This window comes from Corylus avellana, chromosome 11, assembly GCF_965113065.1.
Source record: "Corylus avellana chromosome 11, dhCorAvel1.hap1.2, whole genome shotgun sequence".
NCBI lineage: Eukaryota > Viridiplantae > Streptophyta > Magnoliopsida > Fagales > Betulaceae > Corylus > Corylus avellana.
The window spans coordinates 8,664,493-8,689,664 of record NC_142500.1 but is presented as its reverse complement, the minus strand read 5'-3'; the positions used below and the strand labels follow the sequence as shown (position 1 = coordinate 8,689,664).

At 38.5% G+C, this 25,172-nt stretch overlaps 1 protein-coding gene across 1 annotated transcript in view; it reads left to right on the top strand.

Moving 5' to 3' along the window:
* The window catches only part of BGAL10 (beta-galactosidase 10), a 40,827-nt gene extending 15,868 nt beyond the window's left edge, over positions 1–24,959 (top strand). Inside the window, exons 8-19 of the mRNA XM_059575955.2 lie at positions 4,704–4,809; positions 5,012–5,099; positions 5,230–5,348; positions 10,345–10,509; positions 11,162–11,370; positions 14,922–15,031; positions 16,910–17,019; positions 17,790–17,897; positions 21,773–21,883; positions 22,001–22,212; positions 22,970–23,306; positions 24,605–24,959. Coding sequence (XP_059431938.2) covers positions 4,704–4,809; positions 5,012–5,099; positions 5,230–5,348; positions 10,345–10,509; positions 11,162–11,370; positions 14,922–15,031; positions 16,910–17,019; positions 17,790–17,897; positions 21,773–21,883; positions 22,001–22,212; positions 22,970–23,306; positions 24,605–24,715 — 1,786 coding nt within the window. The 3' untranslated portion in view covers positions 24,716–24,959. The remainder of the gene's footprint in view (positions 1–4,703; positions 4,810–5,011; positions 5,100–5,229; positions 5,349–10,344; positions 10,510–11,161; positions 11,371–14,921; positions 15,032–16,909; positions 17,020–17,789; positions 17,898–21,772; positions 21,884–22,000; positions 22,213–22,969; positions 23,307–24,604) is intronic.
* The last annotated feature ends 213 nt before the right edge of the window (positions 24,960–25,172 follow it).

The window sequence follows — 25,172 nt, the reverse complement described above, 5'->3', positions numbered from 1 at the left end:
GGCTGTGAGTAACTCTGTAGGAAAGAGTAAACTGAGCTATGAAGACGTCAGAGATTTGATTGTCAGTGAAGAGGTTCGCAGAAGAGATGCGGGTGAAGCCTCTTGTTCTGGTGCTGCTTTAAACCTCGAGACTCGGGGCAGAGGACAAGATAGAAACTCTGGTCAAGGCAGATCAAATTCCAGAAAAGGGAGAAGCAAATTTAGATTCGACCGACAACCTGAGTGTTGGAACTGTGGCAAGACTGGCCACTACAAGAAGAATTGCAGGGAACTGCGGAAGGAGACTGAGAATGATTATGCAAACGTAGTGACAGAAGAAGTATATGATGCCCTACTTCTTTCTGTTGACAGTCCCCTTGATTCTTGGGTCTTAGACTCAGGAGTATCTTTTCATACGACAGCGATCCGTGAAATTCTCGAGAACTATGTTGCTGGAGATTTCGGGAAGGTGTATTTGGCTGACGGAACGGCGCTGGATGTTGTGGGCTTAGGCGATGTTCGCATTAGAGTTCACAGTGACTCGGTATGGAAGCTACAGAAGGTCAGGTATGTTCCGGAGCTGAAGAAGAATCTAATTTCAGTGGGACAGCTTGATGAGGAAGGGCATTCAATTCATTTCCACGGTGGAAAGTGGAAGGTCAGCAAGGGAGCTAGGATTTTGGCTCGTGGTCATAAGACGGGTACTCTCTATATGACCACGAACAGCAAGGATACAGATGCTGTTGTATATACGACTGCTGACTCAAAACTATGGCACCTAAGGCTTGGGCACATGAGCGGGAAAGAGATGAAGGTACTTATGTCAAAAGGGAAACTACCGGGGTTAAAGTCAGTTGAGTCTGATTTGTGTGAAGGCTGCATCATAGGGAAGCAGAAGAAGGTGAGTTTCGTGGAAGTTGGCAAAGCACCTAAGCTTGGAAAGCTGGAGCTGGTACACACGGATTTGTGGGGTCCAGCACCAGTGGCATCTCTTGGAGGCTCGCGGTATTACATCACATTTATTGATGACTCAAGCAGGAAGGTATGGGTTTATTTCTTGAAAAGTAAATCTGATGTATTTAAGACTTTTAAGAAATGGAAGGCCATGGTTGAGACTGAAACAGGCTTGAAGCTCAAGCGTTTGAGATCAGACAATGGAGGAGAATACGAAGACAGGGGGTTTAAACAGTTTTGCGCAGTGAATGGGATTAGAATGGAGAAAACTATCCCGGGAATGCCGCAGCGGAATGGCGTGGCTAAGTGCATGAACATAACTCTCAATGAGCGTGCTAGGAGTATGAGGTTGCATGCTGGGTTACCAAAGACTTTCTGGGCTGATGCAGTGAGCACTGCTGCATACCTGATAAATAGGGGGTCTTCCGTTCCCCTGAGCTATAGACTACCGGAAGAAGTCTGGAGTGGAAAAGAGGTAAATCTTTCACATCTGAAAGTTTTTGGTTGTGCTTCGTATGTCCATGATGAGTCTGATTCTCAGAGTAAACTAGATGCTAAATCTAGAAAGTGTTTCTTCATTGGATATGGAGATGAGGCCTTCGGTTATCGATTTTGGGATGATCAAAATCGGAAGATCATTAGAAGTCGGAATGTGACTTTTAATGAGTGTGCTATGTACAAGGATGGGTCAAGTACAGAACCTGAAGTTACAGAGCAGGAACCGAAGAAGTCTGAGTTTGTTAACTTAGATGATCTTTCTGAAAGTACAGTGCAGAAAGAGAAACAATTCGTGGAGGTGGAGCTTGATAAACAGTGTTCACTCACGGATGAATGTGATGACAGAAAATCTTCAAGAAACTTACAGCACCGGGAAGAGTCTTATTCTTTAGCAAGAGGCAAAGAGAAACGTGATCGAAAAGCAACAAAGAGGTATGGCTTTGAGGATATGGTTTCTTTTGCTCTAAAAGCTAGTAGTGGAGATCCGTTGTCTATTCAGGATGGTATGCCGAAAGAGGTGGAGTCACTACGGAGTGGTAAAGCTTGGGAATCGGCAGAATTACCCAAGGGAAAGAAGGCTAAAGGGTGCAGATGGGTCTACAGGAAGAAAGAGTCATCGGATAAAGCTGTATGGTCGACGGGACAAATAGGGAGGCATGGTATTATGTCTAAATCAGGTCCTATGCTCAAGTTCAAGAGGCGCTTGGACTTGAGGGACACTTGTAGAGTGTGATTGCCCTTGGGGGCTGAGGCGGAGACATCTAGAGGAGACATTTTGGTAGACTTGATGGGATTCAAGTCAAGGTGGAGATTGTTAGGTGTGACTTGCCACCCATCACACATGGGCCCCACTAGTTCTCTACTCCTTTTGGGTTTAGGAGACTTTTGTCCAAGTTTGTTTTAGAGTCCTTCTCCTATGTGTTATTGGACTCCTTGTTTGACTTATAGTAGAAATCCTAGACCAACATGTAAAAGGAGAGTTAAAGCTTCTATATAAGGAACAAAGCACAAGGTGAATTTGTGTGTGTGCCAAAAACGTGAAGCACCAAAGGGAGGAGAAAATAAAGAGAATTTGAGAGAAGAAGGTACAAGGGCAGCAAGGGTGTTTTCTTCTTGGTGGTTTTTGGGGAAGCCAAAAACAAGTGATTAGAAGAAAAAGGGTGCTGCAGAGTGAGAGAAGAAAATAGAGATCAGCCGCCATCTGTTCCAGCAAAAGAAGAGTTTGTACATCTGTCTTTTGTATTCTATTTTGGGAATAATCTCTCTTGTGTGATAGTGAGATTTGGGTGTATTGGGGCTTTGGGATCTGAGTGATTTTCTCTCTACTATTTTTGTACTCCATCTTTTGATAGTGGATTTTCTCCGGGTCGTCTTCGCCAGTGGATGTAGGCTTGTTAAGCCGAACCACTTAAATCTTTGTGTCGTGTGTGATTGCTTATCTTTGTTATTCCGCATTCTTCTTATTTTTCGCATCTCACGGGTCTTGGGAAATAGGATTAATTTCCTAACAGGATGGAGAAGGGAGGAAGGAAAATGAGGGGTAGATTGTCTTTTTCTAGTGTTTGGTAAAAGGGGAAATGGGTTGGAAGGAAGGAGGGACAGATGGTGATAGTTCATCCAGACCCACACGTTTAATCCTCCCAGTTTGGGAGAAAAAATGGAAAGGAGGATGAGGGTTGATGTGCTTTCACAATTTTATTCCTCATAGTCTTAATTTTTAAGATTGTCCTTTTCTTCAAAAAGGTTATTATGGCAAAAAGAACACAAAATACAAAATTGTCTTTCTTTGCTCTCGTCATTTGCCTCTGCCAAACAAGGGAAAGAGAGATACATTTTTCATGCTTCCATTTATCCATCCCTCTTGCCAAACATATATCATAGAGAATCATCATCTCTTCTTTCCATCCTCTCTTCCATCCTACATTTTTCTTCCTCCCACTTTTCCATCCTTCCCACCATACCAACCCTAATTATTAGTGAAATGTTTTGACAAAAAGGATCATGTGATTTCGGTAGGGAGGCAAGTCATGGCAAAAGTTAAGCTCAGTAAGTGAACAAACCCACCTTGAGCACGGGAGGCTTGCCTAGACTGGATAGCATAATTGTGTGTTCTGTAATTGAGGAGAAACTACTGGCATGGTCTTGAAAGGATCACTAGTCTTAGAAGTTCTTCAGTCCCATGATGCACAATGATTAGGTATTTTTTTGATTAAGCCATTCGTGTAATGTTTTTGGCAATGGCACCTATGTATGAGTACTGTGTAGGTATTAAGCTCAGGCAAAAGTGAAGCTTATCTAACTCACAAGCCTGCGTTGAACAAGGGAGGTTGCCTAGAAGGGATACCTTAATTGTATTGCTGTGAAACTTAAATATTTATCTCTAAGCATTTTTTTTTTTTTTTTCAAATCTTACAATGTCATTTGAAGGCGTGGGTCCTTAGAAAATTTCTCAGCAAGAAAGTCGCTGAGAAAAAAGAAAAAGAAAAAAGACTCTAAGAAAGTCAATTTCGTTGGTTTTTTTTTTTTTTCAGTCCTAGAAAAGATCTGCTAGTATTTATATCAAGAGTGTAAACTCTGGTACCAGAATTGCTGGTTGCCTGATTCTGATGACATTTCACCGTTATAACCTTTATTTTAGCTTAATGTGCCCCGTTTCATGCTCTTTTATAGATATAGTAATATATGTATGTTGTGTGTGTGGGTGTGCGTATGTGCATACGTATGTATATATATTTATATAGATGCATGTATATCTGTATGTACATATATGTGCAATTGCTTTTGTGTATATATGCAATATATTTTTGTATATAGGATCCAGATGTCTTTCACTTTCTAAGGTCACGTTCATTTTTCTTCTATGTGTGGACATTTATTTAAAATAGAAGTTTGGGATAGAATTTTCTTCATAGAGCATTTCAATTGTTGGCTTGGTTTCAGAGGAATCTTTAAATTATCCCCTCATCTACTGCTACTGTGCCTCCTCCATAAAGTTTTCTTGCTTGTTTGTGGTTCAGTCTCCTAGCTGTTTCTGACTTTGTCAAGTAATCTTTTCTTGAGCTGTATTTTAAGTGCAATTAGCTGAGGTCCAGAATAATGTTTGATTTTTCTGCCAAATGATTTTTAATTCAGTGATGTTTGAGTTTTCTTGCTTTAGGTTGACTTTTTTACTCTAAGGTAGGCAAAAGTCTTTTAAATGCCCTCCAGTCTAGCTCTTGAAATCATTTTTTATGTCTTTACTAATTTTGCAGTAAGTCTTTCGCTATTTTCAGGTTTAAAACATTTGGGTCCAGAGATCCTCATAGGCCACCTGAAGATGTGGCTTTTTCTGTAGCCCGTTTTTTCCAGAAAGGTGGTAGTGTCCAAAACTACTACATGGTATTTCACTTACTTTTCTATTTATCATGAATTGTTTTGTACGTTTAGTAATTGTTTTATTTGGTAATTTACTTGTAGTACCATGTTATCAACTCCTAATTACTAGTAGTATGTCATAATTGATATTGTTACATTATCGTGGTCCTCATCATAATACATTATCACGGTCCTCATTATAATCTCATTACTATTTTATTTTTAGTATCATGGTGGGACAAATTTTGGTCGCACTTCAGGTGGACCATTCATTACAACAAGTTATGACTATGATGCACCAGTTGATGAATATGGTATGCACTACATTTCTCGTTCTAATGATTATATGCTCAGGTTTTATATCTGCAATATGGAATAATAGGTAATTTACTACAATCAACATGCAATTTAATATTAGTTGAAGGTTTCTCACATCACTCACAGGATTGCAAAGGCTTCCAAAATGGGGTCACCTTAAAGAACTTCATGGAGCTATAAAGAAATGTGAGCATGTATTACTCAATGGTGACCCAGTTCATATGTCACTTGGTCCTAATCAAGAGGTAATTTTCTTTTATACCTTTTACACTTATCAGTGCTATATTGTTAAATGATTTCTTTGTTTTTTTTTTTTTTGCTGGTTGATTAAATCCAAATTTGTGCAGTGTATTCATATAACCTTTTGCTGACTTCATACTTGCAAGAATATTTCTATGAATAGAAATTAATATATTTAGTAATTGAAACATACTTTGGTAGTACTAGTGTGCTTGATACTCATTGGTTGCCCACTTTCTAATAGCCTAAGTGATGGAGGACACACAGTAATAAAAGAAATCACAGGGTGAAGGAAAGTGTAAAGAGAGGAAATTGAGGAAAGAGAAGTGAAAAAGCCCAAAGAAGAGAAAGAAGAAAGTAGAAGCTAGAAAGAGAAAGAAGGCAAAAAGCTGGGAAAGAGAAAGAAGAGAAAATCACTTTTGAAAGATACAAGAGTTGAATCAAACTCTTAAACTTTAGACCCCAACACGCAACAGAACAAAAAACAACATGACAATTGATATAATAAATATCACAATGTAAAACTTCTACAGTTATAAAACAATAAGCCAACAAACCACACAAAACAAAAGTTTTTGTTGATGAAGAGGGAAATATTGATACCTAGGAAAAACATCTCTAGGACAGCCAAACTCAGGATTCCACTCAATAATGTGAAGAACTAATTATAGGCAATAGTAAAACTTAAATCCTAATAAATTTACCAAGACCATCTATAGGACAATGTGCTCCTCATGAGTATCTCCTCCAACTCCCTCGTGGCCGATCTTCACCAAATGAACTCCTTACCGATCCCTACTAGTAGGTAGACTTGTGTTGTTTCTTCAATAGTGCAATCACATCACCATGTTGGCTTCAATGAACCCTCCAAGATTTCCACATGATGATCCTCTTGGAGTACCTATTCAAGATACTTGTGTAGTATCTATTTTCCTTCAACTCTTCAAGCCTTCCGAAAGTATTTACTGAATTTTTGCTCTAGGTAGCAGTGTGTTTTCTTCAATGGTTAGAGACCTATTTATAGGGAGTAGAAGAACCCTAAAAACCCAAAAAACCCAAGGAAAACTGTAGGTCAGTCTCCCAGTCCAAGTGGGAGACTGAAAACCTACTCCAAGGTGGAAAAGGACTTCTGCCGTGTGCTGGACGCCTGTGTGCGCTCGAGCCCAGGGATTCGTGCGCTCGAGCTCACTTAGGGGAGGAGGCGCTCAAGCGTTGGTGTGCTCGAGCCCAAGTGCTTGGGCACTCGAGCACAGGTGTGCTCAAGCCCAAGTGCTTTTGCGCTCGATACCAAGTCTCCAGAGTGCATCCAAATTGTCCTTTAAGCTAAATTTTCAATGGAGTTTATTGCATCTTGCATTTAAAACCCTGAAACACAAAAACAACACAAAATCAAACAAATAGCAATGCTAAGGATTTAACATATGCCAGTTTAAGGGGCTTAAATGTACAACATTCAACGCTTATCATGACTCTAAGTGGACATTCCACTTGTGGGAACCTCAAGGTCCTCACCACTCAACATGTTTCATGAAAGAATCCATGAAAACTGGGGGTCTAGGATCACATAGGAAAAAATACTTTTCATGCAGAGTGTGTTTTCACGCTAATACCAATTGAAAAATACAAGAGTTGAATCCAACTCTTATAATTTAGAGTCTTTGAAGAGGAAGAGGTTAAAAAGGTCGTGTTTAAGATGAATGGCAATAAGGCGTCGGGCCCCGATGGGTTTTCTTTGGCTTTCTTCCAAGTTTGTTGGGACGTGGTGAGGGAGGATATTATGAGGGTGTTTAGTGCTTTCCATGAGGGAGGGATGTTTGTAAAGAGCCTCAACGCTTCTTTCATTTCGCTTATTCCGAAGATTCCTGGTGCCACCAATCTCAAAGATTTCCGCCCGATTAGCCTTGTGGGAGGTATGTATAAAATTATTGCCAAGGTTTTAGCAAACAGATTGAAGGTTGTGTTGGATAAGATCATTTCCAAGTCGCAAAATGCCTTTATCAAAGGTAGACAGATTCTAGATCCCATATTGATTGCTAATGAATGCCTTGGTAGTAGGCTGAGATCTGGGGAGCCAGGGGTCATTTGCAAAATGGACTTGGAAAAAGCTTATGATAATGTGAATTGGGGCTTCTTGTTGTATGTGCTAAGGAGATGTGGTTTTGGAGGGGTTTGGTGTTCTTGGATTCAACATTGCATTTCCACGGTGCGGTTTTCGATTCTGGTAAATGGGTCTCCCGAAGGTTTTTTTAGCAGCTCCAAGGGTTTGAGACAAGGGGATCCTCTCTCTCCTTTGTTGTTTGTGTTTGTGATGGAGATATTGAGTAGGATGATTTCGGCAGCGGTTCAGAGGGGGCTGTTAGAAGGCTTCAAAATCAGCAACACTACAGTCTCTCACCTTTTATTTGCCGATGACACCTTGATTTTCTGCAATGCCAGGCCTGCCCAGTTACGTTACCTGCGGTGTTTGTTTCTGTGGTTTGAAGCTGTTTCAGGGTTGAAGGTTAATTTGGCTAAAACGATGCTTATTCCGGTGGGGAATGTGGAGCACGTGGATATGCTAGCCGGTATCCTAGGGTGTGAGGCGGTTACCTTGCCAGTGAAGTATCTTGGTCTCCCATTGGGAGGCTCTTATAAGTCCAAGCATATTTGGTATGAAGTTATTGAAAAGATTGAACACCGGTTAGCCAGTTGGAAAAGGTTGTATTTATCGAAAGGGGGCAGGGTCACCCTTATCAAGAGTACCCTTGCTAATATGCCCACTTATTTTTTGTCTCTTTTCCATATTCCGGCGAGTGTTGCGAGGCGCATTGAGAAGCTTCAACGCAATTTTCTATGGGGAGGGATAGGAGAAGAGTTTAAATACCACTTGGTGAAGTGGGCGCAGATCTGCACTCCGATCAAGGAAGGAGGGTTGGGTATTAGGAATCTAATGATCTTCAACCGCGCTCTTTTAGGGAAGTGGTTGTGGCGTTATGGGTCGGAAAGAGATGCTTGGTGGAGAGTTGTGGTAGATGCGAAGTATGGAAGTTTATGGGGAGGGTGGTGTTCTGCTGAGCCTGGAGGGACGTGTGGGGTGGGGTTATGGAAGAATATTAGGAAAGGGTGGGATACTTTCAAAGGCTTTACGAGATTTGAAGTGGGGGATGGGACCAGGATTAGCTTTTGGCATGATTGGTGGTGTGGAGATTCTGCTCTCAAGATAGCCTTCCCGATCCTTTTTAGTATTGCTTGTGCGAAGGATGCCTCAGTTGCGGATAACGTGGAGATGTTGGGTGGGTCCATTCAGTGGAATGTGAGTTTTTCCAGAGAGGCTCATGATTGGGAGGTGGAGGCCTTTGCCTCCTTTTTCCAGGTGTTACATTCTACTAGAGTAAGAAGAGGGTCGGAAGATAAGTTATGGTGGAACTCTTCCAAAAGAGGATCTTTCAAGGTCAAGTATCTCTTTTTCTCTTTGGCTTGTTCGGAAGGGAGGAGGTTTCCTTGGAAGAGGGTGTGGCGGACTCAGGCTCCCCCTAGGGCAGCGTTCTTTGTGTGGTTGGCAGCTTGGGGGAAAATTCTGACATTAGATAATCTCAGAAAGCGTAATGTGATTGTGGTGAACAGATGTTGGATGTGCAAGAAAAGTGAAGAGACGGTGGATCATCTTCTTCTTCATTGTGAGGTGGCGTCTGCTCTGTGGAGTGCCTTTTTTGGCCGTTTTGGGTTATCATGGGTGATGCCTAGACGGGTTTTCGAGTTGCTAGCATGTTGGTGGTCTGCAGGAAGGGGGGGGAGTGCTGCAGTCTGGAAGATGGTGCCTATTTGCTTTTTTTGGTGTATATGGAGAGAGAGAAATAATAGGTGTTTCGAGGATGTGGAGAGGTCTATTGAGGACACTTTAGCCTATTGTTTCCATACTCTTTATCTCTGGACTGTAGCTTATGTTTCTCCGGTTCCGCTTAGCTATGTTGATTTCCTTGTACGCTTTTCCCCTTCTAGTTAGGTGTTCCTAGTTGTATACTTCCAGTGTACTTTGGGGCGCCCTACGCTTTTTATAATATCAGTACTTACCTATCAAAAAAAAATTTAGACCCTAACATGCAACGGAACAAAAAACAACCGAAATGTAGTATCACACAAAGTTCCTGTCACAATTTCGTGTGTCTCATAGATAGAGAAAACAGAGAAAAAGTAGGCTTTAAATAAAAAACAGCTTCTAATATTTTTTAGAATGGAGCCCAAGTATGTATATCCATCACTAGTTTAAGTTTATAGACTGGATGCTCTAACATGGTATGGCTGCAAAATTTGTTCTTGGACTCCATGTGCCAAGCTCGTTAGTATTCGTTTCAGTTTTGGTTGGATCATCAAGCCCATTTTTCTTTGTTTCGGTTGTGGCATACGCCTATTTGTCATGGTTTTGATTTATTTAATTTTTTGGGGCTTTGACATGAGAGAGTACTAGGGAATCCGACATTGGTTGGGGGTATATGTATTTGTTGGCTTTCTTCACATACTAGTTTAAGCTTTTGGGTTAGATTCTCTAACACCCACCCAAGGGGATTTTAGGAAGAATGTTTTGTTTATTTTACTTCATTAAAATGCTTTACCACATCCACTTTTGGACTCAGAGAGTATGAAAATTGTAGCAATTTGAAGCTCTTATTACTTTCTCAATCATCCTATATCCAGCATAAAATCATTGTCTTACATCATGAGTGTAAACTTATAAAAAAAAAACAAAAAAAATCATGAGCATAAACTTCCTAATCACCTGAATTTGGATGCTGAGCTGAAGATAACCTATCTTGAGTAATGTTGGCTGCGTAATTACGATACTGCATATGGTGGAAGTATTACTTAGTGGGCATTGAAAACTATTACAACCTGTATACTACTCATCAGTTTCTCTATGTCTGTTATTTTTAATTTCATATTCTCTGTTTTCTATGATTTTGAACTGAAATTTGCCTTTATCTGTTCTTCTGCAATTGCTCCTGCTTACTGAATAATATGTTGTAGGCCGATGTCTACACTGACTCTTCAGGAGCATGTGCTGCCTTTATTGCCAACATGGATGAAAAAAATGACAAGACAGTAGAATTTCAGAATGTTTCATATCACCTACCTGCGTGGTCAGTTAGCATTCTGCCTGACTGCAAGAATGCTGTGTTTAACACAGCCAAGGTAACTATTAATTTTTTTTTTCATGCTTGTAGTCTATCAAACATTTATTGGAACAAATCCGATCTCCTAGGAAAAGAAGAATGCAATGTGATCATGGGAAGTTTTCAACAAATTCTAGAAGTTTATCAATGTGCATCAGTAATGACCTTGTGTACTGTTATAGCATCTTATTTTAGCGACAGTATGCATTTAAAATCACTCACTTGAACAATTTGCAGCCTATTAACTCAATACCAAACTTCGTAGAAACTTTTATGCACAAGTTGTCAGATTATTTGTATTATTTGCACCTATGCTTCTTACTTTCGACTTGCTGCGTCAATGGTATATGGCTAACAATAGTGCACTGACATGATTTTGGCTATCTCGTAGCAATGTGAATCAAGACATGGCTGTCAGTCACAAAATGCTTTCTGAAACTAGTAAATCTAGATGTTCTAGACATGGTAGAGATGCTAAAATACAGATCCCTTTGTACTCAAATCTATTACATAATTTCCTTATTGTTGTTTATTGTCGTGTTGGCAATTAATGTATGGAAATACACCGCTAAAATTAGTCATGATGACATGGATTCTCAGAACCTCCTTTATTGCGTATAGTATTCATGAATTGCATGAACCTTTGCACGTAAACATGAAACCCTTAACAGGTTAGAACTCAAACCACCATAGTGGAAATGGTACCGGAGGATTTGCAACCAACAATGGCATCACCAGATAAAGGCATGAAAGCTCTTAAATGGGAAGTATTTGTGGAGACAGCTGGGATTTGGGGAGAAGCTGACTTCATTAAAAATGGCTTTGTAGATCATATCAATACCACAAAAGATACGACTGACTACCTCTGGTATACAACAAGGTTTGTCTTGCCAAACAATATTAAATCATATTCTGGTCACTTGAAATGTTGTTTTTGTCATTCGAAGGTACTCTTTAGTAGTTGGTGGGACAGAACAGACTAACGATGGAGAAACATGCATGCACATAATGTTCAATTTTTTTTTTTTTTGTTTCATAAGGAAAGTAGAAGCATCTTTAGTTATATCACTATCTGTTGATTAGTAGCCGTATTGAAAATATAGATGCTTATGGAATAATGTATGTATTCACTTTACTGTCTGTATGTGATCAACATTTTTGATTATGCCACAACCTATTTAAAGAAAGCACAAAGTTTGTTAGAACAGTTTCCTAGTGCTCAACACCAAATCAAATTGGACCTGCAAGAAAAGGAAAATCTAAGCACAAGAGCTTGCCGATGGGTGCTGGCGGGGGATAGCTCCATTATCTTATCTAAGAAGGAAAGCTGAAAGCAATTAACGGGAGTTTTTAGATGAGGGAAAAAACTCCTTCATACCTGGTTTAATCTTCCCTTTTATAGTATTTCATCATGGCTGTTGAAGGATCTGTTTTAGCCTCATTGATTCGTGGGAACAAGGCTTCGGTATCGGGATTCCATTCTTCCCTAAAATTTGGAACGTTAATGGTATCTCGGGATTGGATGTGATTACAATTTTGTGGTTGTTGGAGTGAATCCTTGCTGCACGTGATATGATAAGACCGGGTTTTTGGATCTGCTATCAGGCTTTGTTGGGCCTATGAGGTCATGGTCAGTCTTATAATGATCTCGGTTGGCTGGACTACTTTGTTGGCCCCATTCCCAACGAAGTTTTCCTCCAACCCAAATTAAACTGACATTGGTTCAAAACCACATGCTCTATTAAAAGATGCCAGTTTAATAGATTGTATTGAAGGAAATTTCTCAAGTCCAGTTTGGAGGAAAACTTGTTTTTAAAGAACAAATCCCTCTACATCTCTCAACATTTCCTACATTTCCTAATAATATGAAGTATTGAAACATCTAAAATCTGGCACTATCTAAATTTCTTCTTCTTCAATCCTTTTGTCAAATGACCTAGCTTTAAATTCATTTTTAGATTCCTATCTCAATTTGCCTCTTCGATTCAAGTCTAGCTTTAAAAATCATTTCAGCTTCCTTCCATACAGTGGGCTAAACTAGAATCCTATAGTCCCTTGTTGGTCCTCCAAATGCTTTCCGCCCACTAAAGATAAAAGAGTCAGTACTCTTAAGTGCTCTTCGTTGTTTGTCTCAACTGTTTGGAACTTTCATTTTCCAACCATTTGGAGTTATATGATAGATATGTTAAATGACCACTTATGTCAAAAGCTTAAACTGATAGGAAGTGATTCATTTGATCATAGAATTAATATTCTAATATTCCCCATCACTGGGCTCAAATTCTCTCTTAATAAGTGAGCCCCAATTGATGATTTTCTCTTTTGTTTTTCTCCTTCTAGTTAGGTGATCCTGTTGTATACTCCCAGTGTACTTTGGGGCGCCTTTACGCTTTTTAATAAAACAGTTTATTACTTATCAAAAAAAAAAAAGAAAGTGAGGCCCAACATGTGGAATATTTAATTGAAATGGGAGGTGACGGAGACAAGGTTCGAACTCATGATCTTTGCTTTGATACAATGTTAAATCTACTTATCTCGAAAGCTTAAAACTTATAGGAAATAGTGAATTTAATCATGTAATTTATATTCTAACAAGATCCTGCTATAATTGGTGCTCCACTTTTACCCCACTTGTAATTGAAATGGGAGGTGACGGAGATAAGGTTTGAATTCATGATCTTTGCTGTGATATAATGTTAAATTACCACTTATCCCAAAAGCTTAAACTTATAGGAAATGATGAATTTAATCATGTAATTTATATTCTAACAAAATCCTGCTGTAATTGGTGCCACTTTTACCCCACTTGTAATTGAAATGGGAGGTGACGGAGACTCGGTTCGAACTCATGATCTTTGCTTTGATACAATGTTTAATCACCAATTATCCCAAAAGCTTAAACTTATAGGAAATGGTGAATTTAATCAAGTAATTTATATTCTAACAAGATCCTGCTATAATTGGTGCCACTTTTACCCCACTTGACATTCGCTTTCTGCTTTCAGCTAGATTCCTTCCTGAATTTGTCTTCTTCCAGCTCACTCTGTATCTGAACTCTTCTCTCAATATTCAAATTATCGACTATCTAACTTGCTGCCAGTTCTCACCCTTGTTCAACACTTGTCAAGGTAATAAAATAGATTACTATGATTCTTATGGAAAAACTCTTAAAAAATTTTTATCACCCAATAATTTACATTGGATGATCTTTTCTATGATCATCAACCTTGAAAAGATATTAAAATGTATTAGGGTTTGCAGATATTTCATTCTACTTGAAAGTTAAGAAACATGGAGGTTGAGATGATCAGTGCTCCATGGATGGGTGTTATGAGATCATAAAAAAGCATCCTTTCTAACAAAGGCTTGCATCCCATGTTAATGATCACTAGTTGAATGTGCAAACACTTTGTTTCACTTCCAAACGACAAAAAGAGAAACAAATGCTGAAACAGGAATGAATTGTATAAACAAGGCTCTGATACTATGTTAAAAAGCATGTGTCTCAAAAGTTTAAACTGACTGGAAGTAGGCCAACAATAAATATCAAGCTCATAGTAAAATGTCATATTTAACATTGTATTAGTGGGTGATTGGTCCCATCGATATGTATACATGGTGAAGCGAGATAGTTTTCAAATTGGTTTTCTGTAAGTTCTAGTATTGCAAAATATTGTATGAAATTGTTGAAAAAGGATCTCTCTCTCTCTCTCTCTCTCTCTCTCTCTCTAGCGAACACACCCACACACACACAAGGTTTGTGAATTTCTAAATCTGCTGCCCAGTATAAGAACTAGAAGAATATTGGTTTAATGCTTATAATGCATACCACTCTTGGTGGTTTGCATTGATATTTATAGAACTAAAAAAGTGTTGGAAATACATGAGAACTAGAAGAGCAGAGGAAGAGTCCTCGTTACATGCAGTTTATCTACAACTGAACCTCTTGGCTTATCCTATCTTCTACCACTTGTGGCTATCGGTTTAGGTTTGATCTCTTCTTGAGTGTGAGTCACAAAGTGATTCTCCTTTCATTGCCAATACATTAAGTGCTTTAACACTAAGAAGATAGAAGAAAAACTTTCTTTACCAGAACAAGCAAGAGGCAATATATTGAACACACAAATTTAGGGTTTACATGTTCAATGTGTTTGGGTATCCGTCTCTTGTATGAATCTGATTGAATTTTCACAACAGAGCTAGCCATGGGTTACCCGTCCTTTTACATAATGTTTTCTTTATTGGTTAGGAGAAAAAAATAAATGGTTTCTTTATGGGATTTATGCACTTTGGTGGATCTGTCATACTGCTCATATAGTTTTTAAGCTTATGACCACACAGAATGCAATGTATATGCAAAGTAAATGAAGTATGCATCTGCGATAGAAGTGGATTTAAAGATAAATTGAGTCATACTATTCTTGATGGCAGTATATTTGTTAATGAAAATGAAGATTTCTTAAAGAAGGGAAGCCATCCAGTTCTTCTTATTGAGTCAAAGGGTCATGCTCTCCATGCTTTTGTCAATCAGAAACTTGAAGGTCAGTATCCATTTCTTCCAACATTCTATTTACACATAATACATTAATCCAGTGACTCAATTGTTATACGTTGTTAATGTTGAAATATTAAGTTAAATGTTTAAATTCATCAATTTCTATCAGAAAAAACTTTTAAGACAAGTGGTGATTTAACATGATACTAGAGTAGATTTCCTATGTTAGAACTTTGTTTCTGTAATTTACTTCCCATTTCAATCAAATATTTCACGTGTTAAGCCTAACTTATTGAGGAAGAGTTTGAGCCTAGATGGTTGAAATACTAAGTTACATGTTTAAATTCACTCATTCCTATCAAGCTTTTGGGATGATTGACAAATTTGCAATTTCTGTTTTATGTCCTGTTACTTCCTTTAACATGTATATTATTCTTCATGTGTAGTGCTAGTGTTAACTATGATAGATTACCTTATGCCTACCCACCGCCCCCAAGATTCTCTTATGCTTCTAGACCTTGGTTTACGTGTCAACTGTTTGGGTGGCTTTGAGGTTGGGGTAGATCTTAGGGTCTGTTTGAGATTGCATTTGACAGGCCTAAAAGTGCTTTTAAAACTGAGAAAGTCTATTTGAAGAAAGAAGTACTCGTTTGGTAAAAAATTTAAAAGCGCTTTTAAGGATCCAGAAAGCTTAAAAATGGTTAAAACATACTTTTGGCAAAAGCTTAAAAATGAAGCTTTTGCCTTAAAGCTTTTTTTTACTTAAAAGCTCTATTTCTCAAACGCAATTTCAAACAGGCTCTTAAGTTCAAATCTTCTCATTAAAACAATAAAGGAAAAAAAAAAAAAATACTTAGCTTTTCTTGGGGCATAAGTATGTTGAATTATTTTTTATGTAGACTTTTAGTTTTTGCATTGACCTCTAAAAAAAAAAAAGCCTGTTATTCTTTATATGGGAGGCTATAATCTTAAATATACATGCACAATGTAATGCTCCCCGCCCCGCTCCCCCGCCCCCTCTCTCTCTCTCTCATATGTATACTTGCTTTTCTTTTTTTGGAACTGATGTAGTTCTAAATCCAAGTTCCTGACCCTATGTTGCCTTTAATATAAACGAATAAATAGATGATGTAGATGATAGGATGTATGTATAGCATGCTGAGCCATGGCTTAAATTTATGTAAATAAGCATATTGCCCATGAAAGTTCCAAAAGCACCTCAAGCTATAGCTTCAACTGAAACTCTGGTCATGTTGAGAATAATTTAGGGTATCCAATAAGGCTTTTGAAGGGACCAATACTAGGTAATCCCCCTATTTGGATACCTAGCTTTGACAAATGGAATATCAGTGCTTCTCAATGCTGTCCATATTTTTCAAAAGCTATTGACTTCTAGTGGCCCTTTTAGGTAGTTTTCAACCATTCAGGTTCCTAGGTGGTGTTGAATTGTGCTTGCTTCTTATGTAAATTGTTGAATATATAAATAGCTTACCAGACTATGATGGTGCACTTGAAATTAATTCCAATTAATAATTTTTCATGAATGTTGAACAAAGGTTCCTTTCAAAGTGAATGAATGTATCATTAGAGACAGCAAATGTCAGCTCTCTCTCTCTCTCTCTCTCTTATCTTTTTGGTACAAGGCTGCTTATTTTAAATGTAAGTGTTTTACTACTACAATCAAATTTACTATCTTTGTTACTGTTCTTGTATTACTCAACGGTTATCTACTAGACACTTTTTTTTCACTGTTTTACCCCTTGTTATTATTGAATATTATGGTTTTTATTCAAGCATCATTTGTACATGCATTCTTTTGAGTTACTTTTGAAATTTGTCAGTGTTCTAAATAATCTTGTCATCATATCTATTTAAAGAACTCTTATGAGTGGTCTTAGTTAAATTTATTCTTGGTGATCTTCAGATAGTGCCTCTGGAAATGGCACGCATTCACCCTTCAAATTTAAGAAACCCATTTCTCTCAAAGCAGGGAAGAATGAAATTGCTCTGTTAAGCATGACTGTTGGTCTACAAGTGAGTTACTCTTCTTTTATAAGTGCTGATTGTTTGCTCTCGCATTAAGACACTAACTTCATCTGGTACAAATGGGAAAATTAATTGTTAGTTGAAATTCTTTCATGTTATGGCAATAGGGTTTGGTTTACAGTCAAATATGAGCTTCGGTGTGCAGATTTCTATCTAATTATCTAGTTCATTGCTTTCAAGTATTTGGAAAAACTTGATCCTAGGTATTGGTATTATCCTAGATGTGTAGTTAAATTAACTTTGTTAAATGTCCCCATGGTCCTTCATATTCTGCGCTCATCTCATGTTTCAGTGTCACGTAACCCTCCATATTCATTAGTTAGCTGATTTGCAAGTAGAAGGGTTTCTTCATGCTTTTCCTTTATGCGTTAGCCACTAAATTGAGCTCCTCCCTGTATTTCATACACTTATATGAATCAAGGATCCCTAGGAGGCATTTGCTTTTTATTTCTCTACATCAAGTTTAGTTCCTACTCTTGTATATATTGGGTGCTTTTTATCATGATAAATAAAATATTGGGTGCCAGACAGTACATTTAGAGCCAACGATATTTTGATTGTTTAGAAAGAAAATATATTCCCTTCACAACTTAAATTTCCTATAAATCAGAGAATATATAGTCATGATGATGTGTCAATAACAATATATTTGCTACTTTAATGAAATTATACAATGTAGCATGAACTTTTTTTAGACTCTATGTGTTTGGTTTGTTAGTGCTATCAAAACCTTATTTCACTTTTCTTGTTGTGTTCAGAATGCAGGCTCATTTTATGAATGGGTAGCAGCAGGACTAACAAGTGTCAAGATTGAGGGGTTCAATAATGGGACAATTGACATTTCGTCATATGCTTGGTCATACAAGGTAATTTTCTTCATTTTCCAAATCTATTTCTCATAACGTTTAGTACCTTTTAATTACAAGGATGTCAATTCTGATATAATCGCAGTATAGAAAGTGAATAAAGAAGGGAGGCATTTCTTACACTATGCAGCCCTTAATCCATTCCACATATATAGTAGAATTAGTTACAATGATTAGGAAGAATATTCTGAGAACGACTGTTGGTAGGGATAGCTGGTAGAGTTTCCTTCTAGAAGAGTACAACATATGGTAGCATGGTATTCTGAGCATTCTAACACTCCCCCTCAAGCTGGAGAATGTCTTGTAAGGCCAGCTTGGAACAAATTGACTCTAATTGATTTCTACATAATGGCTTTGTGAAAATATCAACAAGTTGGTTCTCAGAATTTACAAATGGTGTGACTATGTCTGCACTCAATATCTTTTCTCGGACAAAATGACAATCTACTTTAATGTGCTTCGTCCTCTCATGGGACAACTTGATTATCACAAGACAGTGGAATAGGAATAGGTACTGGGAAGCTCATCTCTTGAAGAAAGTGTTGTAACCAAGTCAGCTCAATAGCAGTATGAGCCATAGCTCTATACACTACTCCTGCACTTGATCGAGTAGAAAAATAGAGAATAAGAAGGAAGGAGGAGAGGAAGAGAGAATCAAAGAATGATATTCTTATTACTTGATATTTCCATACGGTTATACAGGTTAAATAAAAGAAGACCTAGGAACTAATATGGAAAGAAGTAATGATATATTACAATAAGATCATATCAGAATAACAATAAGAGCATAAATCAAGGAGGACCAAATTGTATCGATAGTTTCCAAGCTGAGTTATAGATGACTCGCACTTGCACTAGGCGGAATGGAAAACACTTCTAGACACTCAATTTGTCAAGATATCTGCAAGTTGTTCTCTATCCACAAGTTGTTCTCCTATCTTCACATATGACAGCCATGAAATCTCCAACAAGTCTCCCGACATCTTGAGCTTCGTGTGTGGAGAGTTGAATTCTTACTATGGGAGGCCACCTAACTCTCTATCCCCATTTTTGTGTGAATTCAGACATCCAACTAAATAACTCATTTTGGAGTGGAGGGTTGGATTCTCGCTATAGGAGGTCACCTGACTCTCTATCCCCATTTTGTAAGTTTCAAACATCCAACTAAATAGCTCCTACACAAAAACACTTGGACGTGAGCTCAAGGGAAGATTAAAGAGAACACTTGAATTGATCATCAATACCACCAACGACAGAGAAACTAACAACGACAACTTGTAAGTTACTCTAGTACTCCCCCTGAGCAACAAACTTGATGGTTGCTCCATGTATCCCAATCAAGCGATAAATCACTTGAACTAACACGAGCTGGGCTTGAACCTCATTGAAATGGCCGGAATATGCTTTGAACCGGCATGAAACGCTTTGAATCAGCAGGAAAAGCTCTGAACTGGCAGGAAACGCATTGAACTGTCAGGAAATGCGCTGAACCAGACAAAAAACTATTGAACCAGATTTAAAAGAGGCTGAACCGGTATTGGACATAACTGAACTGGTCAGAATACACACTGAACCGGTCTGAAAACCACTGAAGCGGGCATAAAAGCTGCTGAACAGGTATTCAAACCCACTGAACCAGGAACAAAACTACTGAACTAGTTATAAAACAAATTGAACCAGACAAAACACCAATGAACCAGTATGAAACAACACTGAACTGGTCAAGAATGGTGCTGAACCGCTTCTTGTACCGATCTGAAACCAGCAAACCCCTCTAGATCAAGAGTCGGTCAGTCTATCGCCGCCAAGCCCAGCTTCATCGGAGATTCAACGAGCTGCCATGCACCGCCCAAACAATCTGCCCATGCATACGTGCAGCACCAAAGCAACCCAATCGGTGCGCTGACCACATCATAAGACAAATCCGGTGACGACGAGTCTTCCACCGCCAAGACGAGGTTTTCATGCACCACCACGCGCCTCAACAGCCACTGCCGGAGATCCACGCGCCTCTCCAGACATTCGGTCAGCCTGGTTGCTGCGCCGTTAGATAGATCTGCCAACGGCTGTTTCAGATCCACAGAGCTCGCCGCCAACAAAGCCAGGACGCATGACCGCCAATAAAGTGTGTCTACCCCACGTGCCAAACTCTCTACCCTTTCCGGTATAGACACGTGTCATCCAGACAGTGCACCACCTCACCCCTAACGCCCTGTCAGCCCTATTGTCACGTCAGCCCTAGTGCCACATCAGCCACACTGCCACATCAGCACCTCTAGCATGCCTTGAGTTGACTGTTGACTTTTGACAATTGTGATGGACTTTGACTACCGTCAGAGTGACCAGGTGTTTCTTTCTCAAATTTTTGTCCTAATTTCATATTTGTGGTTTGTTTTTGCTTTTGGCATCTCTAGGTAAGGCCTTTGTTTTGTCCGGTTCAAGTCAGTTCGTGCATTGTACAATTCAGTCACACTGCTTCCAAGGTTTGTTCGCCATTGGTTCAGTAATTTCAAGATCAGATCAACCCGGTTCAGGCCTTTTTTGGCAGAATTCAACCCAGTCCAGGCCTTTTTTGGTGGAATTCAATCTTCTTGCGGTCATTTTTCAGCGAGCACTCTCGGGTCAGACCAATCTTTCATCCGGTCCATGGGTTGGGCCAAACAAGCCCATTCAACTGGCCCACTTATGCCTTGCCAACAGTCGCAATCACTAGTCACTACCGCCACTCCCCTGGTCATCGATCCATTACTAGTTTCGAGTTTTCGGGTCAAACTAATCCTTTTCACGGTCCAAGGGTCTTATAGAATTGCCCTTTTTCATTTAAATCATCACTTGGCTAATTCAAATGCCACTAATCATGAAAAACACTAGTATTTGACATAAAAAAAGAGAACCAGTTGCTGGATAGAAGCATCATCTTACAATGGAAAAAGCATTCACTTAGCCAAACGACAACCATCCTAAACTAACCTCTTTCTCGTTTGAAATGTCATTTTTCTATCCCAGTGCTTCCTGTGCTTCAAAGGCCTATGTCTTGCTGATCTGAGATCTCAATGCTTCTACTTTTCAAGAAAAGGGAAACAACTGAAGGCTGTGACTGATGGGGCCATAATGTATATGTAGTGTCAATATCTTATTTGCAAGTAAAGAATTTAATTGCTGGTACTGTAAATTGAACGTGATACTCAACTTTCCTCTCACTATTGCTTGTTTTGGCTTTTCATAAACTTAATTGAGCCAAACGACTACTTAATTTCAAGCCCATTAGTCGAATCAATCTGAGGTCATTGATCTAATGTAATTTCAATAACATTCATGCTATAAAAGAGCATATTAAGCAATACATGTGTTTTCTATGTGAAGTTGATCAACAAAAGATACATCATGGTTTATTGGTAAATCCAGATTTTTTTCAATTTTTTTCTCTTTTATTTATTGTTTAAATACATTAAAATAAATTTGTTAATTATGTTTTATTTCTTGAAATAGATATCTGACAATAACTCCTAAAAGTCAAATCCCATTCTACTATTCCATAATTGTCTGTGCTCACCTGGTTTTAATTAACACAAAAGAACAAGCCATGTAGCTTGATTAAACTAGTGAAATGAGCATGGATTGCCAGCCTCAGAAAATTCTCTACTTAGCTCAAGCTAAAATTTTAGTTTTCATCAGCTGAACTGAGCTCAAATACAGAGGCTGAGATCAGCTTGGCTTGTTTTTACCTGTACTCACTACAAGTCAAGCAGTGCCTCCTGAAACCTTAGCAGGGCTTTGTAATCAGATAAGATGAGCTAAATGGTGAAATATTCTTCCTAGGATTTAGGCTTAAAAGTTTTTGAAAGGCTTACCTCTTCTCTTTCCTGCTTTCCCAGATTGGATTGGAAGGAGAGCACCTGGGATTATACAAGGCTGATGGTTTGGAAAATGTAAATTGGTCATCGACCACAGAACCACCAAAGACACAGCCTTTGACATGGTACAAGGTAACTACTTGGACAAGTCATTCTCGACTGCTTCTGTGGAAGTACACAGGTGTTGTTTATTTGGATACCAATGTATAGTGGACAAATCATCATCTGTGGAAATACTTATCTCTGCAGGCTGTTGTGGACCCTCCTTCAGGGGATGAACCTATTGGGCTGGATATGATACATATGGGGAAAGGTCTAGCTTGGTTGAATGGAGAAGAAATTGGAAGATACTGGCCTTGGAAAAGCTCTATCCATGATAAGTGTGTTCAAGAATGTGATTACAGGGGCAAATTTATGCCTGATAAGTGCTTCACTGGATGTGGAGAGCCAACACAAAGATGGTAAGGAAAAATTAACTTACCACAAAAAAGGAGTTATGAATCCATGTATTCTTTCTTCTTTCCTTTCAATTGCAGCCTAACTACAATCACTGAAGATTTTTAACAGAACATGCTTCTGCATAGTTTGTAGACAAATTCTCATAATGCATAAAAATCTATGGATGATTGTATTTTAATGAAAATTAGGTCATTCGCAAGTTTTATTTTTTCAAAGAATCAAGAAAATTATTAATCCGATATTAAAAAATAAAAAATAAAAAAAAAATCACAGATTTGTGAGAAAGAACAAAAGGTTTTTCACTTGATTCTAGAGCACTTAGGCCTCCACATTCGGCTTTGAAGACCCTTGCGGCATGTCTAAAGTGATATTCGAGTTCTTAAAAGATTTATTACCTGTCAAAGATACTGAAGGTACTTATTTAGCTCTTTATATGGAATCTATGAAGTTCACCAGTTTTTCACCCGTGGCTCTTTAGAAAACATGAAAAATAAGAGTTTCTTGGTTTATCATCTTAAGAGTATTTATTTATTTATTTCATCAGTTTCTTGATACTATTTTCAGAAGTCAGTAGACCTTCATTTCATGTTCACGAAATTTGGCCAATTTTGTTTTACTTGAGCGTGGTGATGATTGCATTCCCCCCCCCCCCCCCCCCCCCCCCCCCCATATATATTGTTTCATTAAAAGTAAACTGTGATTAAAGAGAGAACAAAAATGCCCTGTTGTCATAAATTTCTTACTTTCTGTATGGAGCAGGTACCATGTTCCACGTTCTTGGTTCAAGCCATCTGGAAACATTCTGGTGATCTTCGAGGAGAAAGGTGGAGATCCGACAAAAATCAGTTTCTCAAGACGGAAAATCTCAGGTGTATGTGCTTCCGTTGCTGATGATTATCCTTCCTTTGAACTTGAATCTTGGCATGAAAATGGAAATGTGAACAACGAAACCAAGGCGACTGTCCTTTTGAAGTGCCCCGAGAATACTCGTATGTCTACTGTAAAATTTGCCAGCTTTGGGACCCCTACTGGAGCTTGTGGATCCTATAGCAAGGGAGACTGCCATGATCCTAATTCCACTTCTGTGGTTGAAAAGGCAAGTATTTCTGTCTTGTGTTTCCATTACACTAGTTTGTCAATGTGTAAAAATTAGTTCTCTTTTTCTTCGTACTTTTTTATCGGGTGATCATCTTGTCCAGTGGAAGTTAATTCTGCTCCTATTTTAATATGAATAAATAAATGAGTAGGTGGTCATGAAAGCATGACATGTTTAATCTTTCCATTTAAAAAAATGACATATTAAAATGTCTCCATACAACGAATTTCTTACAAGTCCCATTCAAAGTGCAACATCAACATGGTTCTAGGATTATAAGTATATGTTTGTGTGTAGATATCCAGAGTTGTTTTTCTTATTCTTGGACAAACTGTTTTTGGCCCCGCAATCTTATGCGCGTTACTTGGTATAGGGAATCAATTTAGCATTAATTTCAGCTTCCTATCATAGACATCAACATCTTTGCATCAGAGATATTTGTTCTAACACCCCTGACCCGTTAGGGTTAGGTTTGTTATCATAAAGCCTCAGAAGTGCGAAGATACTTACTAGAACATCCAGAGCATTTGCTAAACTTATTAAATTTATGAAATGAAATCTTTATTGTGGAAACATTTGGTCATAGAAAAAAACTTAAATGCAACATGAAGTTTCAAAACATCTCGTGTGCCCTAAGGCACTTATTGAAATTAAAAGATACAATTAAAACATAATAAATATGACATGTTTCGCTCACAACTAACAAAACATCCAGCCTCCTAGTTTGTCTCCTCGTGACGAGGAAAAAGGCAAAAAAAAAAAAAAGAAACGGCTGAGCGAAATGCTCAATATGCAATATTACCAACCAAGTTAAAACAGGTTGGTTAAAAACATGTTCTAATAAAAACTTTTTCAGTTCAGCATATGAAATAAGTTCATTTAACTTTATATAAAACTGAACTTGTCAAATCTTTCATTCATTTCATATTATGGCCTCGCATGCTATTACCCCCGTATGCATGAGGTTGCATGTAATCCCGAGAACCCAGTATCAACCTATGACCATTAGTTAGGGGGCCATCGGTTCATGGAAGGATAGTTGGTCGGCCGGCCCCCTTAGGGGGCTGCCCATACCCATTGGTCGAAGTTCCATCATTCAGTGAAACCTCTGAGGGCTCCCACATCGAGGGGATGCTCGGTCCTTTGTGCGGGCGATCAGACCTCCATGAGTCCGAGGGTTAGTGGGCCTCCAGTTAACCTGTAGTATTTTATATCACGATTACATACGTAGCTGTAGTTTTCATATGGATGTTAATAATATTTTTCTCATTCCTTAATATGCTTCCACATTATTGCAGATGTGCCTAAACAAAAACGAATGTGCCATAGAACTAACAGAAGAAAATTTCAGTAAGGGTTTGTGCCCCTCTGCAACTAAGAAACTTGCTGTAGAAGCCGTATGCAGCTGAAACTACCAGTTCCAATGGAGAGCAGATTCAAATACACATGATATCAATTTCCCTGCTTAGCTAAAAAGAAGGAAAAGAATATTATTATTTTCCTAATTTATCAGTGAGTTTTTTTTTTTCCTGATACAATTTATTCAAATTTGTAGCAGGAAAGTCTGCTGTTGGTCATTTTTGTTGATTTGAGCAAGACAGGCGTTAAGCCAATTTCTGCCAATATAAGAAAAAAAAAGGTATTCGATATCAATTCATTTTCTTGGCATGTAAAGACTTAATTTCTTGGATTCAGCTCCATTGGATGTAGGGAGGGTGAGATCCACAACACAACTTTCTTAAACTTGGCAAAACGGAGTAATGCTTATACATCACTTCTCATCCCTTTTCTATTCCCTCAAAGTTTCTGTGGCGTGGTCTCTCTTAACATTTAGTATATGAAAATTGCTCAGATTAGGTCTTCGGA